The sequence below is a fragment of the Crassostrea angulata genome, chromosome 4, assembly GCF_025612915.1.
Source record: "Crassostrea angulata isolate pt1a10 chromosome 4, ASM2561291v2, whole genome shotgun sequence".
In the NCBI taxonomy this organism is placed as follows: domain Eukaryota; kingdom Metazoa; phylum Mollusca; class Bivalvia; order Ostreida; family Ostreidae; genus Magallana; species Magallana angulata.
Genome location: NC_069114.1, coordinates 49,477,972 through 49,499,191, shown reverse-complemented (window position 1 = coordinate 49,499,191; position 21,220 = coordinate 49,477,972). Strand labels below are relative to the sequence as shown.

Sequence of the window (21,220 nt, the reverse complement as noted above, 5' to 3'; positions counted from 1 at the left end):
CATACAATAGACAGTCGCAGCAGTTTTATTAATCATTAATTGTATTTAGCTATAGATTCATTCAAACCATTTGAATGGATTCGGGAAAGTCACATGTATATTTTATCGCTTCTCATTTGATCACAGCGAAAGTGAATAAAAATTCAAAAAAAATATCATACAATAGACAGTCGCGGCAGTTTCATTAATGATTAATTGTATTTAGCTATGGATTCATTCAAACCATTTGAATGGATTTGGGAAAGTCACATGTATAATTTATCGCTTCTCATTTGTTCACAGCGAGAGTGAATAAAAATTTGAAAAAAAATATCATACAATAAACAGTCGCGGCAATTTCATTAATCATTAATTGTATTTAGCTATAGATTCATTCAAATCATTTGAATGGATTTGGGAAAGTCACAAGTATATTTTATCGCTTCTCAGTACACTTTAACTCGCATAATTTACTTGCTACATTAAACTCTTCTAGTAAACTTACAACAGATATTGATTAATTATTCAAAATTAGTTTTCAAAAAAACCAAACAAACAAAATCCAAGTTGAACGCATGTTTTTCTGACCGTACAGCTGTGTATATAAATATCATTTTATTCTTTGCATGTACTATATACACTATATCTAGGGTTCGCAAATCCCAGCAATATTTCCGGTAAGCTATAGTTCTGTAGCTCAGCGGAAAACAACAGTCATCTATGAAGCACATTTTTTGCCTTCATGTTTCATTATTTATCGCAAATATAGCATGGATGTATACGCTATGGCTGATGTGCCTAAATAACCCATAGGTTTTTTTAATTTTTGTTTGTAATTCTGCCTCTAAAAGATTTATCCATTTTGTGTCTGAGAAAATCATTCTTCTAATGCAACTAGATTTTAGAGCTGAGCTAAATTCTGTAAAATCCCGATATAAATGTTCAAACTTTCCAATATTTTGAATAAAAATGCCGATATTAAACGGATATGCAATAATTTCGATGTTATTAAGAACGACGGCGGACCAATTCATCTCAACATTAGTGATTTTTATGAAAAATTTATATGAGTTAGAGTTACTAAAGATCTATCAAAATCAATAGAAAAATAAGATAAAAATTGAATAAGATTTTTAGTAGAGACCATGTAAAAATTGGTTTCATTACTTCTCTTTTTTAATTTAACATAATAGGGGAAGGCATTTTTGTTAGAGTAGAAATCATTTTTATAAAATTCTGCAATAGATTTTCTATCTATATTGAAATATGATACTTGTATGATGATTTTGAATTATAATTATGTAAATAAAATGATAATGTCATTGACTTCGTCTTTACATGGGCATGTGTCGTTATTTTTTTGGCGTGTTTTCATAAAAGGTACTGCCCAAACTCTACGAAAAAGGCTATGTACTTCAATTCAAGGTTGATTTATGAAAAACATCAACTATAAAAGAGTGCTAAACATTTGTTTAGGATAAAATACTTCACACCTTTAACGGGAGTGGTCACGTTTTGGTCAAATTTTTTTTCTTCCAATTTCGTTTATAATGCTGTAGTACGACATTTTTAATAGCCAATCAAAATTTGGGTGTCATTTGTTGAATTATAAGCGAGTTAAAGAGCTTACAATTTTTTGCTATGTACACAAAGCTTTTGTTTACATTTTTATTTTTGAAGAGAAAATTCCAGTTTTGGACCTGAAATGAATCAGATGAATAAAATGAATTCAGCTTGAAAATTTTTTTTAGTTGTACATTGAACCAATGTCAGCAAAAAAAAGGGCACGAGCCTTTTTACATGACAAAGAATTGTGAGCCATTATCTTGCTTAACCGTCTACGACTGGCACTCAAATTTCATTTGAGCGTTAGAAATGCATTTCTAAAGCATTGTATTAATAAAACAGAAAAATAGAATTTGACCAAAATCGTGTGACCATGCCCCTTTAATCACAGGGAATGTTTTATGCTATTTTTAATAAGATTTTCGAGGTGAATCAGAATGTAAATGATTTGTTTACTGGCTCAAATTTTGTATCTATGTGAACGGTTTTTAAATAACTTTAGTTAATATATAACTCTCTACAGTCACTACTCGTACTATATAAAGTGTGTATGACGATGACGTAGATATAGCGTCATAAGCAAGTTTCATTGTATTTTAGCAATTCTGGCGTATTATTGAGAACGTTATCTTTTTGGTCGTAACAATCGCTCCTTTAAGGTGCACGATGTATCTGTGCAAAGTGAATACGGTCCATTGTCCTTTAACAATAATTGGGCTCAGGAAATGCGCTTTAAATCAACGATATCAGAAACTATATGAACAAAATAAAAACAGATGAAATTATCTTAGAATATAGGAAAACAAACATTAAAGCAACTGGACATTTCTTTATCACTTTGTGGATCTTGAGATACTGGAATAGATTTTAAAAAAGAAAGGTTAAACAAAAAAATATTCAGCCAAGCACCAGCAAACTATTTAATTCACCCTTAGGCCATTCTACCCAACTTGAAGAGCATTGAATAAGGACGAAAGAAAATACCAAGACTTTTACTGATGCAAAGTTACACTGAAGAAAAGAGGAAACTAGAACGACCAAAAACAACATATTGAAATACACAAGAGGAACTAATGTATACAGACATCAACAAAAGCAAGAACCAAGGACAGAGGATGGTGGGGCCAACGGAAAGGGTCTTACATAGAGATGAAGAATGATGAACTTGAATAAGAACTCATTGAAGATTGGCTAAACTTATTATTTTGGAAATCCATATTTTTTTAAATTTATGTATTTGTTAGATTATATACTAGTATGTAGTTTACGTCGTATTTTCTGTAAACAATACATTTAATTTGCATATGAACATTCCTTTTTCTGTATATAAAGTTCTTTTAAAATCCTTTGAGTTTTTTTTTGGAAGAAGCATAATTCTAAATATAAAGATTCAAGAATTTAGATAGTTGTATGTCGAATTATATTTATTCGATTGGAACACGTCAAAATCAAAGCATGGGCAGACTTCATTGTAATATATTTGTGCATTGTATACAGAATCTTCAGCAACGATAACACTAGGAGAATGTGTTGTGTTTTAGTAGATTACAAGGTACAATAACAAAAGGATGCTTTCAACTCTGATTATATCCTGGTGTTGACCTTTTAAATTTCTTTATTATTCCTCAGTGTAAACATCTATGTTTTTTACGTTAAATCGTGAAATAACTTTACGTTTCAAGATGAAAAAAAAGGTTTAAAATCACATATCTTAAATAATAATTGTTTAAATAGATATTGAACTCTTTGCTGTTTTATTCTTATCAAGGACATTTTGCTTTTTATAATATGAATATAATATCCCTTTTCTGTTTTCTTGACATATATATGGAAAGCTCAATCATTGCGTTATGCTGCGACTGGTTGAAAATCCTTGAATGTGAATGGATATCTGCTTAAGGAGGTTGGCACCTTAAATAATAGTAATGTTAATCATCATCAATCATCATCAGTTTTTCTTCTATGAAATATAATTAAATATGCCAAAATATATCAATAGAAACATCAAAATATTGTTTAAATATGTTTTTTAGAACATCATAAATATATCGTAATACACAAACTATCTAGAAGTTTAATCTGCTCTGTAAATTAGGAAGCTAGAGTAACAGTACTCTAAAACTTGTGTCATATATCAATGAAATTGACATGAGCTCCTCTATCCACAAAATGAATGCTATAAATATTCTAGCAATTTATACCCCTCAAATAACCAGCCAAACACCAGGTTCTCCCTTTATTTCAAAATTTTGGTCTTTCCTTCGAAACCATCCCCTGCCACATTTGCTTACTAAATAAAAAGTTAATGCGTTCCTCGTTTTTCGGAAAACATTAATGCGTTCCTTGATATTTCGGGAAACACCAAAACAGAGCTATTTATCATATTTCATGAATGTTGTACGTTTAAGTATAACATAAACAAACGTTTCACTTTGATAACTGGTATCACATGCCAATCGTTGTTTTTGAAAGGAACACGAGTACTTATATCCATTCTAATTCTTCAAAGACGTTGATTCGCTTTACTTTAAAACTTTGACATTTAAAAGCTTAACGATTTTAGTTAATGAGGTCGCTTAGGTGTCTTTACATTATTAATTTTTTTAAATAATGTATATTTTTGCTAATGACACGCAACTTAGAAATTGTAAATTGAAAACTATTTAAAAAAAAATTCCCTCCTTTAGTGGCAAAATCCACAGAATCAAGCCTGAGTTTTTTATTCCCCCTTTTAGAAACAATCATCAGAAATTCAAATGACCACGTATTAGTACAAATTTTAAACGGCCAGACATCTGGTGCCTTTTTTATCTCTATTAAGATTAGCACCTTCGCTTATTTCTTAATCCCAAGAATGTTTCCCTGGTTAAGACCAGTCAAAAAACAATAACAAACAAGTAGATGAGATAGTATGAAGATAGGGAATACCTTATTAAGAAGAAAAACAAGAAACCTACAAAAACAATAAAGTCTCCTGTTGTAGACGGAAAACCTTAAAAATCAGAAACAGTACCAAAACAATCAGGTTTTCCGTTGGATACAGAATACCTTAATGATTATTAGTCCTTAAAGTTGTGGATTGAAGTACGCCATATATTGAATCCATGACTGCATCATTAGAGCATCATCTTTTGTTATTTTATATCTTCTGATTATTAATACTAACAAAGCATTGCAAGAACTCTTTGGTGTTCATTGGTCTGGTGGTGCAATAATGTTTCTGATTGGGTCGATACGTCTGTTGGAAGAGTGGTTATATAAGCAAGCAGTAAACGGTCGGAAATTAAAGTTTATCGGTTACTCAACTGCGGCTCTGGTGACAATGGTCTAAAAATGCTCCTTAAATCATATCTATTTGCGTTGCTTTTTAGCCTTGCGAGATCATCCTCCGAGATTTATGGCAAGTATCTGTCAGGTTTTACATTCGCGAGTCTTGATAAAATGGGTAAACAGATGTGTGTCAGGGAGTGTCAATCTTACCCCGGGCGATGTAAGTCTGTGAACTATAACCGGGTACATCTTAGTTGTGATTTGAACACAGAGAGTGCCACTGACAAACCGGAAGCTATCTTGGACAGAGAGGGGAGTACCTACATAGAGATCTTAACGTCTGGGGTAAGAACATGCATATTACAACATAATAGAAAAAATTAACTTCTTAATTCATAAGTAATTTAACTGCAAATTAATCATAAATAAATACACTATTGTCAGTGTTTATTTTATCTTCATTGAACTGCATCACAATGTATCTTTTCAGAATTATCAATTAAATCATAAAAATCATCAAAGTATAGTAAATGACCATATCCCACAATTAGCATTTCCCTCATTTATTCCAGATGTCTGCTTGTAAAATTTTGTCAATGTTGTAAATTACAGTGATCTTTTTCTAAAAAAAAAAATGCCTAAGTCTAGGCGTTAGGTTAGTCTGGAATAAATCAGGGGCCCATTTCACAAAAAAGCCTACATTCAGGCGTAAGCTTTGTCCGGATTAAATCATAGACAAAACCTAAAAACCAGGCTAAGTTGCGTTTCACAAGAAGGCGGACTCTTACTTGGTTTAAAATTTTGGTTAACATCTACGCCTGCTAAGGGGAAGGTGTAAGTCCTAAGTATGTACACCAAAAAAATGGTCAGTGTTTTGTTTCTAAGGCAAAATAAACAGAGAATTTTAATTTTGGATTTATCTTACGTTTTATTAAGGAAAACATTCACATTTATGGAAGTATTTGTTCATGTACGCATAACTTTTGTTCGATAACTGTTCTTATTTCTAGATAAAATAAAATCGATTTGACAAATAATGACCTTAACTCATTAAACGTATGTAATACACATTACTACTCGTTAATGAAAACCTAAAGTATGAAAGCTAAAAAACCTAAAGAATTAGAGATGGGTATACCCCGATAGATGTTATAAACACAATAATTAAAAAAGTGCTATTATTCTAAATTATACATGTATTCCACAATAAGGTAGATTTATATAAGTACGGATAGATTATTGATTTTTAAATCAATACCTAATAAGCATGGACTAGATTTTCGTTAAAGGGGCATGATCACAATTTTTGTCAATTTTTTGTTCTGTTTTTATTTTTAAAATGCTTTAGAAATGTATTTTTAATGATCAATGAAATTTGGGTGCCAGTCGATGAGTTTTAAGCAAGATACAGGACCAACAAATCTTCGTCATGTAAACAAGGCTTGTGCCCTGTTTTTGTTTACATAGTTTTAATATACCTGTAAAAAATCTTTTTCCAGCTTATTTGTCTATCTTTTTATTCATTTTAAGCATAAATAAACAGTTCCTTACGATTAACATATTCATTTGAGGTCTAAAACTGGAATTTTCACTTCAACATTCAAAATGTAAACAAAAACTTTGTTTACATAGCAAAGAATTGTAAGCTCTGTAACTCGCTTATAACTCAAAAAATGACTCTCAAATTTTGGTTGCTTATCAAAATTACCTTACTGAAGCATTGTAAACATTAAAATCAAAAAAATAATTTTTGACCAAAATCGTGACCATGCCCCTTTTAAAGCCTCTTAACATTGTTCATCGAAGCCTATATTTATGTTTACATCATTTGAAGACGTACCACATGTAAAATTAAGATGATGTTTGAGATCAATGTAATGTTTTTAAACAAATTTGAACCCACTTTAAATGAAACTGATTTCAAAACAGTGAAATACTCCTTAAATAAGGAGCAACTTCATAACATTTACAATTTATTTTTTTTTTTTGCTTGTGTTTTGTTGTATGTTCCTTATCGTTATCATTTACAATTCCTGAACTATGTATTCTCACTCTTTTTTTTACTCCTAGTTTCTTTACAAAACCGTATGAAAGCTACGTGTTCTTCTTAATGTCTATGAACATGCATTTAGGTGCAAACCATTTTAATTTTAAAAATACATTTTACAATGCAGGGTTTGTGTCATTTTTATTGACAAGTTTTTGTCAAGGTTCTTGATGATTTGTAAAACATCACATGCAAGTCTTCTTGAATTTTCAGAAATCAAATTCATTTTTCTTATTAATTCTAAGATTGATTAATCAATTGCGTTTATATTCAAGATTGATTGTAATTCTTTTTAAATATGTATGGTTTACTATCAATGATGTGTGGGCATATGCATATGTGTTGTCGATTTTTACTCAATAGATTGAATTAAACTTTAATCACTTGAATTCATGTGAAAGTTGTGTTTCTACGTATTTAAAATGTATGTATATATCAAGGTGTCATTTTTTATTTCGAAGTTGTCGACCTGCATGAAATAAAATCACCGTTTTAGCATTTTTTTTTCAAAAGTGTGCATTATTTACAAATTTAACTCCGTTGTCATACTTAGTATATATGCAATTATATACCCCCCCCCCCGCCTCCTCTCAAAAAAAAACAAAAAAAGAAAAACAACCCCGCCTCGCCCCCCCCCCAACCCCCACCCCCCAAGAGCAGAGAAGAAAAAAGTAAGATGCAAATGTAGTTGTAGAAAATGCAAAGACACTAAATTTCTTATCCGGAGGGGGAATAGGGATGTTTTAGATGCATTTGCCTTTAAAATTTAAGAAACCTTTTACTTATAAACGGTGGTCAAATAGGGAGGGAGAACTTAGCTTTTTTGTCTATATTTAATCGAAGTACATATTGATTTCAATACCGAATAAAACAAATTATCTATTCAATAAACACAAAACAGTAAAAGGAGTGGGGGAGACCCTGGCCTCAAATCTGGGTAATTCCTGTGTTCTATTTTTAGACAATTGCTTCAAAACTTTTATCACTTTAATAGCAGAAAATCAGGAATCGTTTTCATGTCATTGCATAAATTCCTATTTTTTGAACAAATGATGGAACTTGTTTTCCTACTTAAAACATTGGCAACGTTCATGTAGATCTTTATATACAGTTGAAATTTTCAGTATAATGCTGTTTAAATCAGTTATATTATTATCTATATATAATTCAGCAATATGATAAAAATTATCGAGCCTTCTCTTAGCATCTAAAATACATATTTATGTAAAATAACTTATCATTCTGCACAGGTATGCGGGCATTTTTACTGTATGCTGTCCATGCATTCCATAAATATTTTCAATTTCACAAAATATCCGAACATTAGGGTTAATTTCTATGCCTTATTTCGTTTATTTATGCACAAGCGTGCTTCAATATCGTCTGCAATGCATTCATTTGCCATATATTTGCTTTTTTCAACCTCTTACCATCTGCCTCTTTCATATCATCTGTATTTTCTCTTAAATTACATTATAAAAAGAGGCGTATAGGTATTTGTTCTACAGTCATTGATTTAAATTATTCAGAACAACGTGAACTATGCAAATTTTGCGATATATGTATGACATGTTTACGTTAGAGTACATGTAGTTTGAATTGGATGTGATCCACAACCCATAACCATCTCAAAGCAAAACAAAACACGAATCTGCATGTTTAGGCCTCAGCGGAGATTTCTCAGTTCTTCGATATTTAAACTCTACCTTACACCTCTTTTAGAAACGCATTTTAGACCCCACTTAAAATTGGCCTAACTTTGTTAGTTGGATTAACTTAAGCCCAAAATTAGGCCTTTTTTGAGAAACAGACCCCAAGAGTTCATTTTATGGCTAGTTCCCATCCTTCCAAAACTTTCTCTCTCTGACATATACTAGTTTCTATCATAAACCTTTCCAACTGAAAGCAATATTTTGCAATAAAAAAAATATTTGGTCACTTAACAAAGTAAAAAAATTCAACTACTTTGAATACCCATATGTATTACTAATTCAACATAGAGTTACCAATTCTCGATTTATTTGAAGTATTGTCAATATTAACCATCATGACTATCATTCAAAACATCAAAGAGCTTATTATATCGATCTAACTTTTTTATCTGGTAAAATTATTCTTAGAAACACAAATGACAGAAATTAACTTGAAACGTTTAAAAACAATATATTTGCAAGACGATGTTAATCATACAGCCATAAAATTATGAAATAATATAAGCATGATCTTTTCTAATTAGACGCACACGACATTATGAATAATTTATTGTAAATGTATTTCGTTTAAATTGAAGCATATTTAGAAAAAAAATTCTAAATTGTCTTTATGATGTTATTGGACCTTGGAGTTTCCAATTTCTTTTAAATGTTTTGTTTTTCTTATTTCGAAAACATTTTAGATTATTTATGGTTGCAAAACACCAATCATCTTGCTGTGAATTATCTGGGGTTTTCTTTTTTTTCGGGGGGGGGGGGGGGTGGGTGTGAATTTAGATTGTTGGTAATGGCTTCATCTAAAACAAATTACTTACTTTCCAATCCATATCTCTGAGAACTAATTAAGTAAGAAGGTATATGGATTTGTCTTTTATTTATGAAACTTTGATTTCAGAACAGCCCTATCTGTGGAAACATTCAGTGCTCAAACAAAGAAAAATGTGTCGTCACGAAATCTGGATCATCCTGTATTCTGCAAGGTAACAATAGTTTCTTTAGAGAGAGAGACAAAGAAAGAAAGAGAGAGAGAGAGAGAGAGAGAGAGAGAGAGAGCTATGTATTCAACTATCAATTTTAATTAATTTTTCTCTTATTTTTTTATTATCTTTTTTAATTTATGCTTTTTGTATTCATTTCACTTAAAATTACAGAAATTACAAATTTGAGTTTTGAATTGAAAGTGTACATATATGTAAGTAATGGAATTATTGTGATGTGATTATGTGTATGCGTTTATGAATGACCTTTAAATTGCATTAGCCGAAGTACATGTATAATTGACTGCTTTATAAGACAGAATTTCATGTAATAAAGTATATTTAATTCTTGTCTGTTTATCATTTTTTTAAATGGAAAAAAAGTATTCTCAGGCTGAATTTTATTAGACACAAACTAAAAAAAAATAAAAAAAACTAGACACGATCTCGTTGCGAGCAACGAGGAGGTCTTCCGTCTGATTTTAGAATCTGAAATATATGTTCGATCTTGATTTTGCTATTTAACAGCTTAACATGATTTAGAATAGAAAAACAGGGTCTACATTCTAAGGGCCAGATACTATTTTGTTTCAGGGATAAGAACTTTGTTCAACAACTGTTTAGAAATATGTCACCGTTCTTGAGATATCTGAGAAAATGAAAAGTTTTAGGGGCCCGTCCCTTATCTCCTTATTGGAGCCGCTGAACCAAAATTTGAAGGTTGCATTTTGTAAAGTACATCCATTTGAGCATCTTTTCTTCTATACTGCATTTCAAAATATTTTCCTTTTTGAGATATAGGTGGTCATAGTTTATGGACTCTTGACCCCTAAAAAGTCCTTATTACATAACACATGAATAAATCATTACATTACTTGGATACATAACTGTAAGATAAACATATTTACTTCTATAACCTTTCATTAAATTTCCCTCAGAAAAGAGCTACAGATGAAAGAATTTAGAGCCCTTTAGTTCCCTAATTGAGGGGCCAGCCCCTTTTTCTTGATATCAAGTAAAAGGTCATTTAATTCTCAACACATTTTGCTCAACAGCTGTTGAGAAATTTGTTACCGTTCTTGAGATATATGAGAAAGAACATTTTAGGAGCTGATCCCTTTACTCCTTAAAGGGGCTGTTTAACAAAATTTTGAAAATTGCATATTATTTAGTACATCATTCTGAGTATCTTTTCTTCTATACTGCATTTCAAAATATTTTTCCTTTCTGAGATAATGGTGATCAAAATTTTGGACTTTTGGCTCCTAAAAAACCTAATTATGTAACACATGATAAAATCATTACATTGCTTGGATACATACCTGTAAGATAAACATATTTGCTTCTATAACCGTTCACAAAATATCCCTCAGTAAAGGGCTACAGATAAAAGACTTTAGAGTCCTTTGGTCCCCTAATTTTAGGGGCCAGCCCCTTTTTCTTGATATCAAATAAAAGGCCATTTAGTTCTCAACATTTTTTGTTCAACAACTGTTTAGAAATTCGTTACCGTTCTTGAGATATATGGGAAAGAACGTTTTAGGGGCTGATCACTAAACTCCATATAGGGGCTGTTTAACGAAATTTTGAAAATTGCATATTATTTAGTACATCATTCTGAGTATCTTCTCTCCTATACTGCATGTCAAAATATTTTTCCTTTCTGAGATATTGGTGATCAAAATTCTGGACTTTTGGCCCCTAAAAACCCCTAGTTACGTAACACATGACAAAATCATTACATTGCTTGGAAACATAACTGTAAGATCAACATATTTGCTTCTATAACAGTTCACAAAATATCCCTCAGTAAAGGGCTACAGATGAAAGACTTTAAAGCCCTTTTGTCCCCTAATTTTAGGGGCCAGCCCCTTTTTCTTGATATCAAATGAAAGGTCTTGTAATTATAAACTTTTTTTGCATTACATGTCTTAACAAAATATTTTTCAGAAAAGAGATAAACTAAGAAAACCATGAAAAATTACGACGTTTTTTTAGTCTCAATTTTCAGGACCAGGCGAGCTTTAACGTCTTTTGAGCATGACAAATATGAATGCCAAATTGCACATCTACAATCTCTTGTCTACAATCCCTGAAAGTTTGAACTCAATATCTTTCACCGTTTAGGAGGAGATCCCTGGACAAGCCGACCCTCTGAAAATCGCTAAAACGTCATTTTCTCAAGAACGGAAATGACGTCATCAAAATAAAAAAATGTATATTAAGTCCTAATTAATATCTTTTAGATCTGAAAGTTTCACGAAAATCAGTTCAGCCATTTTTGAGAAATCGCCTGCACAAATGTTGTAAGAAAAAAAAAATAATAACTAGAGCAAAGCTCGTTGCAAAGCAACGAGTGGGTCTTCCGTTAATGTCGGAAGTAAAGCTGGAACTTCCTGTAAGAAGCAGAGCTCTTAAACCAATAAGAAGAGTAACTAAGATAAAAAGATGAAAAAAATCGAATTATTCCTGGTACGACTTAACAAAACCCGAATGATTTTAAGTACGATTTAACAAAAACCTTTTTGATTTCAAGAACGACTTTAAAAAAATCCGAATGTGTTTGAGAACGACTTTACAATTATTTTTGGTACGAGTTAATTTTTCTATAAACATTACGCTATATTTTAAACCAAGGACGCGGAATTAAAATTTCCGGAAAAATCAATTTTTAAACCCCGATATCTCTGTAGTGCATCGTCTGATTTTAAAACGGATTTCAGTTTTAAATTAAGCTTAATAAAAGCTGCTTTGTTGCTTTATAATAAATATCAAATTTTGGTCAGAAAAGAGTTATCATAAAAAGACTTAGTAGCCCTTGTACCCCCTAATTTGTGGAGCCAGCCCCTTTTTCTTGATATCAAATAAAAGGTCTCGCTAATATAAACATATTTTGTTCTACAAGTGTTCATGAATTGTAAACCGTTCTCGAGATATCTGTACAAATGTGTTTTAGGGGCCGACCCTTTAACCCCTTACCGGGGCCACTCACAACAAAATTTTTGGTTTAATATTGTTCAGAACATTATTTTGAACAACTTTTGTTCTACACTGCTTTTTAAAATATTTCTCCTTTTTCAGATATTAATGATCATAGTTTTGAGTTCTGGCCCCTTGAAACCCCTAATTACGTAATATATGACTTAGGTATGGTACTGTATAGTTGAACAGCTGTACAATGAACATTTTTGCTTCTATAATTAATAACAAAATATTGTTCAGTAAAGAGTTATTGTAAAAAGACATTAGAGCCCTTTTGGCCCTTAATTTGAGAGGCCAGCCCCTTTTTCTTGATATCAAATTTAAGGTCTTGCAAATTTAAACATATTTTGTTCTACAAGTGTTCATAAAATGTTAACCGTTCTTGAGATATCTGTACGAATGTGTTTTAGGGGCCGACCCTTTAACTCCTAAATGGGGTCATAAACAAAAATATTTAAGGTAGCATATTGACAAGAACACCATTTTAAGCAACTTTTGTTCTACATTGCTTTTAAAAATATTTCTCCTTTTTCAGATATTAATGATCAAAGTTTTGAACTTCTGGCCCCTTGAAACCCCTAATTACGTAACATATGACTTAAGTATGATACTGTATAGATAAACAGCTGTACAATGAACATTTTTGCTTATATAATTAATAACAAAATATTGTTCAGTAAAGAGTTATTGTAAGAGGACTTTAGAGCCCCCTTGGCCCCTTATTTGAGGGGTCAGCCCCTTTTTCTTGATATCAAAGGAAAGCTCGTGAAAATTAAAACAACTTTTGCATTACATGTTTTAACAAATTATGTGCACATCGAAAGGTATTACAGAAAATGTGCAAAAATTTCTTGGAAAAATTTGGTGCTAATTTCCAGGTTCAGGCGAGCTTCGAGGCCTTGAGCAATTTTCATAATTGGAAGCATGGGGGTACATCTACAGACATTCATCTACAACCCCTGAAAATTTTAAGCTTCTATCTTGATTAGTTTCGGAGGAGATGCGTGGACAAAATGACCCTTAAAAATTTACAAAATCGTCTATATCTTAAACCGGAAGTGACGTCATCATGCAAAAATTTAATAATATGTAGCGACGATAATGTTCTATCACTCCTGAAAATTTCGTGCAAATCGGTTTGGTAGTTTTTGAGAAATAACGCTCAAAAAAAGTCAGAAAAAAAAGAATAATAAGAATAAAGAAAAAGTAACCGTAGAATAACAAGAGGGTCTTCCGTTGGAAACGGAAGACCCTAATAATAGGGAAAAAGAAACCGAACGAAAACAATAAGGTCTTCCGTTGGAAAACGGAAGACCTTAATAAAGGTTGTTTAATCGTTGCAAAGTATTGATAATAACATTTCCTTATCAGGTTGTAATATGCCTAGAGTAAAAAATGCTGAATTTGATGGCGGATTACTTATGTCTTGGGAGTCTATGCAGTGTAAAACAGGCTACAGGTACAAAACTTCACTGACGTGCACAGAGAGAGGCTTGGATAAAAACGCCACGGAGTTCAAATGTTGTAAGTCAGAAAAAATGATTGGATTGCAATTCTTAAAAGTTGCATTCCTGAAATATAATTAAATAAACCAATCAGCTCACTGATATGTTTGTATGTCTGTATTTATTCGATAAATGGTATACTTAAAGGGACGAGGTCACAATGTTGGTCAAGTTTTCCCCCTTTATATATCTATACAGCACCGTGGATTATAATGGACATTTACAAATGTGTGAAGAGTGTTACTGAAATTTACTATGTACAGTCGCAATAGATAAAATAACTCCAGTATCACTGGCTTATTATGAAGTATACTATGTAGCAGAATTATCATCATTGACTTAGTTCATCGATTCATGCAACTTGATTCAAGTACTTTTCTAAACAAGTGTTAAAAATATTCATTTTACGCTTAAAATGTTTGATGCATAGAAACTTTTTTTAGTTCAGATGTAGTCCTTGTATTTTTTTAAGGCGTCGGGCTAATGCTCGGCAGCCTTCTAGCGATCGTCTGGATTGGCAATCGTCCAAAAATTCATGCTCTGCACCGCCTTTTTAATGCGCATAAAAAAATAAGTTCCATGAAGTATTAAACGTATTACAAGATTTGTATTCCTTATATTCAACTAAATAGTGTACAAAAAACCAAATTTGCCTCCCTGGTTATTGACAACTCATTGCATTAGTATAATTTGCTTGATTAAGAAATGGCGGATGAATACAATAAGGTGCAATGTAAACATTCACTAAAATATTATTTAAGTTTATCGCTTACATTTTGATTGGAGACCGTGCCCGATAGAAATAAAATTTGATAGGTAAATTAATTTGTTATCGGGCATGGTATCCAAAATAATTGTAAGCGAAAAAGTTATCTATAGATTTTGTTGCAATTAATAAACACGATAATGCAGTTGGTTTGGTCCAGCATTTTAGATAGCACGTGTTGGAGATTTGTTTGTAAACAACCACAGCATAGGTAATCTTGTTTCAAACGGGAATTGAAATAAATAAAAGTATGTTTTATTATTATAATTAGGGACACACTGTTAATTTATTCAAATTATGAGCCTGAGAAAATTGTGCAAAGACTTTTTAAAGCAGAAAGAAAATATTTTTTTTTTGAACTTTGAAATTTCTTCGATTTTTGTAAACATGATGAGTTATTGTATTATAAACGAAATACATCACTACCTTTTTTATAACGAAATATACTGATTATTGTTGAAACAGCACAAAACGTAATTTCTTTCTTTTTTTTTATTCTAATATTATCTGACTATTAGCACAGAAATTCAAATTTTTGATATCATTCTATATTATAAAAGAAAATGTCAGCTCGACGCCTTTGTGGCCGTTGCGGCCTTTGATTTTAAATATTTTGTGACAAAAGCAGTATAATTAACGTTGATTCATTTTACTCTACCTAGATAAAGAAGTTGACGGATGGACACTAATCTACAGGGGCCAGAGTGGGGGAACAGACTCTGACTATCTGTCGTTTATTTCTAACGGTAAGAGCGATGAAACAAACAAGAACGTAAATGACGAGTATTGTACCTCTATCACCAAGTCTCCACTCTGTACGACCAACTATCGAACATCGCTCATCGATCGCTGGCAGTCGCTTGGTAACTTTAAAGTGAGGACTATATTTTTGCCTTCTGAACCCGCATTAAACATCGATGTTTGTAGCAGAAATCATTGTTAAATACCTATGTACAGTTATCTCATTCCATTTTATAAAAACAGGTAAACGTTTCCCTGTACAAAAATGGAACCAAGGTGGCGGAAGTGGTGTTTAATGGGACAGGTACCAGTCAAGTGAGCTGGTTCTCTCCCAGTAAGATCTTGTCCAGTTCCTGGTCCGATGTCCTCTCCCATCAAACGTACAAATATTTCAGCCTTGAAGGACATGTTAACACGTAAGATATTTGTTATATTGACTCCTACTTATACGATAACGTAAAAAAATGTTTTTCACGACGTATCTTTTTTTTATGCACAAGCAGTCACGTAAGTTTTGATTTCCATTTTAAAGAGTGTCCCACAATCAACCCGTTTTTCCAACAGGTCAACACATTAAACTAAAATTCCCATTTACAAATACATTATTTTGTATAATAAATCAATTCAAATTAAAAAATGATGCCTAAATAATGACTTATAAAAAGGCATCTAAAATCAAAACAAAATACCGAAAACGAACGTACAATACATAATTTGGTTTTGGAAAATGTTACTCTGTGCCTTTATGCAGAAAGCGAAGATTTAGTAATTAAAACGTATAAACTTCAAATAAATTTGTATAAATTATCTTAATTAAAAGATTTTTTTCTGGTGGATAATTTTTTTTACAATAAAGCGTTTTTCTTTAATGATTCTACTAAGTTGCGTTCAGCATAAATAAAACTGCAAAAGTATGGGCTACCAGTCGTATCAGCTAACTCGGTAAGACATATAATACAACACAACTTTCTACTACCGCGCTTTATTGAAACAGGTTTTAGGCTTTGCAAACTATACATGATCTACGTTCATTGTGAAATGAAATTAATTATACATTGCAGAATGTTATTTTGATATGTTTAGAGAACAGTTTGAAAAATAAATTGTTTTAAAACTATATGGTAGTGACAACTTTAAATAAGATTTTTTTATTAAAGAAATGCACTTTTAGAGGGGAACGGAGAAATTTTCAAACATGTAAAAATTAGAGAAGTTGCCGATGTGTTTCGGTTGTCGTCATCATATGCAGATCTACGTCAGTACTGCACCCTGAGTAGCATTTTAATTCGTTTTTCCCTTAAGGGAATAACAAAGTTTTAATTCTTTTTTATAAACTGCATATTTGATGAGTAAAGACTCATTAAAGTAACAAATTAACTCGATGTATTTCAAGAACTGCAATAAAGATATTGAATAACGATTACAAAGAATACATAAAAAGGGCTATTTAATGTGTATGTACAGGGGGTTTTGGAGAAATTTTCAAATATGGAAAAATTATGGAGGTTGTGGTGCGACTGACTTATTTTGGATGTCGTTATCATATGCTGAACCAGGGAAGCTTTGCACCCAAGAGCAAACAAGCACCAAGCAGTATTTTTATTGTCCCGCAACAACACATTGTATATTTGACCAGGGTGAGTACTAACTTGATTTTTTCAATTTATCAAATAAATATATACATGTAAGTATCTGTTGGAGTATATTCCCTTTTTAAAACCTAAAAGTTATTGAGTAAACAATAAGCCTATTTTTTCAATTTTATCTATCCATCTCAAAAAATGTTCTATTTTTATCATAGGTGAAGTTGCTGACGTCATGACAGTGTCTATAAAAATGACGTAAAATCCAAATAAATTTGTACAAACTTTCCAATGTAATGAATGAAAATGCTGATATAAAACGGATTTGCAATTATTTTAAATTTGGATGTTATTAAGGACGACGGCGGACCCAATTCATTTCTACAATAGTGATTTTTATGAAAATTTACATGAGTTATGGTTACTAAAGATCTATCAAAATCAATAAAAAAAAACATGAAGATCGAATTAGATTTTTATTAGAGACCATGTCAAAAATTGATTTCATTACTTCAATAAAACATAATGGGAAAGGCATTTTTGTGAGAAGAGAAATAATGTTGTATTAAAATTCTGAAATGGATTTCCTATCCATACTGAAATATGATATTTGTAAGATGATTTTGAATTAATATCATGTAAAAATGATAATGTCATTGACTTCGTTTTTACAGGGCACATGCCAAATGCTAAGTGTCGTTATTTTTTGTTAAATTTTCATGAAAAGTACTCTGCAAAGTCTAAGAAAAAGGTTATGTATATTAATTCGAGATTGATTTATGAAACAAGTCAACTATAAAAGTGTGCTATATTTTGTTTAGGATAAAATACTTCAAACCTTAAGCTCAAGAAAGTTTTATGCTGTTTTAAATATGAGTATCGAGGCGGATCGAAATGTAAATGATTTGTTCAAACTCTGAAAACTAATCTTTTTAGATGGTTATAAATAATTTGAGTTAATATTAAACCCATTACAGTACTGCAACATCTTCTAAAGAAATTTGTTAGTGTTGAATAATGTTGAAAAACAGATTTTAGCATGTTTGAAAAATAGCAAGTTCAGACACTACTCGTACTATATAAAGTGTTTATTACGATGACGTAGATGATTGGCGACGTAAAACAGATAAATATTGCTTCATAAGCAATTTTCATTGTATTTTAGTGATTGTAACGTATTATTGACAACTTGATGTTCGTAACAATCGCTCTATTTGGGTGCGCGATATATTTGCGCAAACTGAATTAGGTTCGTCGTCCTTAGACAATAATTAGGTTCAAGAAATGCCCTTTAAATCAACGATATCAGAAACTATATGAAGAAAATAAAAACAGATACATTTTTCTTAGAATATATAAAAAAATAATTAAAGCAAATGCGCATTTCATTGTAACTTCGTGGATCTTGAGATCCAGGAATAGATTTTAAAAGAAAGGTTAGATCAGAAAATATTCAGCAAAGCACCAGCATGCTATACAACTAACCGTAAGGTCATTCTCCCAAACTTGAAGAAGAGCATTGATTAAGGACGACAGAAAATACCAAGACTTTTACTGCTGCAAAGACACACTGAAGAAAGGAGGAAATTAGACCGACAAAAAACAACGTATTGAAATACACAAGAGGAACAAATATATACAGACATCGGCAAAAGAAAGAACCAAGGACAGAGGATGGTGGGGACAACGGATAGGGACTTACGTGTGGTTGAAGATATGAAGGATGGTGCAATTGAATAAGAACTTATTTGTAGTTGGCTAACTTATCATTTTGGAAATATTATAATTTTTTTAAAAAATTATTTATGATAGATTACTAGGGTTAATAAAATGACAATGTGGCTGTCTAACATATATTTTTTCAGTACAGTCATAACTAAAAGATTAATTTATGTAACAATATTTATTGTACTGATATACGAAGTTTCATTCCATTTTATGAAAGGGTATCTTTGTTACCTGGTTTTAAAATCAATATGTTTTGTTACCTCGGCGCACGGTAACGTTGAAAACATAACGTCAAGATGACGCACGCACAGTTAAAGGGGCATGGTCACGATTTTGGTCAAATTTTATTTTTCTGTTTTTATTATTTACAATGCTTTAGGAATGTATTTTTAATGATCAAATGAAATTTAGGTGCCAGTCGGTGAGTTTTAAGCAAGATACAGGGCTCACAATTCTTGGTCATGTAAACAAAGCTCGTGCCCTGTTTTTGTTTACATAGGTTCAGTATACCAGTAAAAATCTTTTTCAAGCTGATTTGTCTAATTTCTTATTCATTTGCAGCATAAATAAACAGTTCCTAACGATTAACGCACGCATTTGAAGTCTTAAACTGGAATTTTCACTTCAACATTCAAAATGTAAACAAAAGCTTTGTTTACATCGCGAAGAATTGTAAGCTCTGTAACTCGCTTATAACTCAACAAATGACCCCCAAATTTTGGTTGCATGTTAAAAATGCCTAACTGAAGCATTGTAATCATTAAAATTGAAAAAATGATTTTTTACCAAAATCGTGACCATGCCCATTGGATAAAAATATCCAATCTTTATGTCTCCCTAGCTGAGTCTTTTGTGCATTTTCACCTTTCAATTTAAATCGGCCATAATTCACTTCTAATCTAATTTGTTCACATTTGTACGAAATTCATAAGTTAGTTCCTCGAAGTTTTCTTATTTTTTTAACGCATGTCCCTCGTTTACAGCAAAAGAAATCCTTGATTGTCCGGTGACGTTTTTTTTTTTTTTGATCAAATATTTTCAGACATTCTGCTCACTTCCGTATTGTTTAATGTTCAAAATACATTTACCACAAACCAACAAAATGTGTTAGATCTAGAGTTGAACACAGATGTGCAAATAATTTTTGATTTATCTTTTCCACCATTGAGCAGTTTTTATCGGCTTTCCCCGCAGTCTGTTTATACTTTTTGTTGCACCGTGACGTCCGGCGACGTCACTGTTTTTAGTCAATTTTAAAGAAGACTGTTTGTCTTTACTTACTGATATCTGCGTAACAAATCTATATATCTTCTTATTTGGTACATAGAATATCATGACAATTTTTTCTTTGAAGTTTCAATATTAGTTTGTTTTAATCCCAATATATGGAGATATTATTTTCAACATGATATGCTTTATTGTTCACACAACAAAAAGTTTGACCGTGCGCCGTGACCTCATTTTTACAAGAAATTAAGGAATATATGATATGAAATAATTTGTAACAATTGCTTAATTATGTCTACTCAATTAAGTAATAATTTGACGTTAAATAACATAGCTATGGCAAAAGTCTTCGTATTTTTTATTGACCCTCGTATATATATGTACTAGTAAGTAGTTTACGTCGTATTTTTTGTAAACAATACAATTAAGCTTGCATTTGAACATTCCTGTTTCTGTATATAAAGTTCTTTAAAATCATTTAATTTTTTATAAGAAGCAGGTTTTTCAATATAAAGATTGAAAAATTAAGATAGCTGTATGTCGAATTATAATTATTCAATTGTTAAGCGTTAAAATCAAAGCAAGGACAGACATCTTTGTGATATATTTATGAATTGTATACAGAATCTTCAGCAACGATAACACTTAGAGAATGTATTATGTTTTACACCTCTTGAGTAGATTACAAGGTACAATAACAAAAGGGTGCTTTCAATTCTAATTATATACTGGTGTTGCTTTTTAAATTTCGTTGTTATTCTTTAGCGTAAACATCTATGTTTTTTACGTTGAATCATGAAATAGTTTTACGTTTCAAGATGAAAAGAAACGTTTTAAAATCACATACTTCTGATAATTAAAATATTAAACCTTTAATTTGCTGTTTTATATTTATTAAGAACAACATCTTTCTTTTTGTTATAAGCGAAGAGACGAATCATCGTATTGTACGTGTAGTAAATGTGCTTGGATTGTTAATTAGATCGAATATACCTTTAAGCAATTAAGGAATAGTCGATATGTTGAGACAATTGAGTGTTGGGAATCATGCTGTTTTCTGAGCGTTATACAAATCCCCTTTCTGTTCTTTTGATATATATATAGGGAAAGCTCAATCATTGCGTTATGCTGCGACTG

The 21,220-nt window shown here is 31.4% G+C and overlaps 1 protein-coding gene across 1 annotated transcript; it reads left to right on the top strand.

The window, feature by feature from the left end:
• Positions 1 to 4,430: 4,430 nt before the first annotated feature.
• LOC128179379 (uncharacterized) lies at positions 4,431 to 20,931 on the top strand. The gene is made up of 7 exons (XM_052846788.1): positions 4,431 to 5,160; positions 9,470 to 9,554; positions 13,905 to 14,057; positions 15,467 to 15,678; positions 15,789 to 15,961; positions 17,010 to 17,182; positions 17,347 to 20,931. The coding sequence occupies exons 1-7, from the start codon at positions 4,879 to 4,881 to the stop codon at positions 17,388 to 17,390; spliced, it is 1,122 nt and encodes a 373-aa protein (XP_052702748.1). The 5' UTR covers positions 4,431 to 4,878; the 3' UTR covers positions 17,391 to 20,931.
• The last annotated feature ends 289 nt before the right edge of the window (positions 20,932 to 21,220 follow it).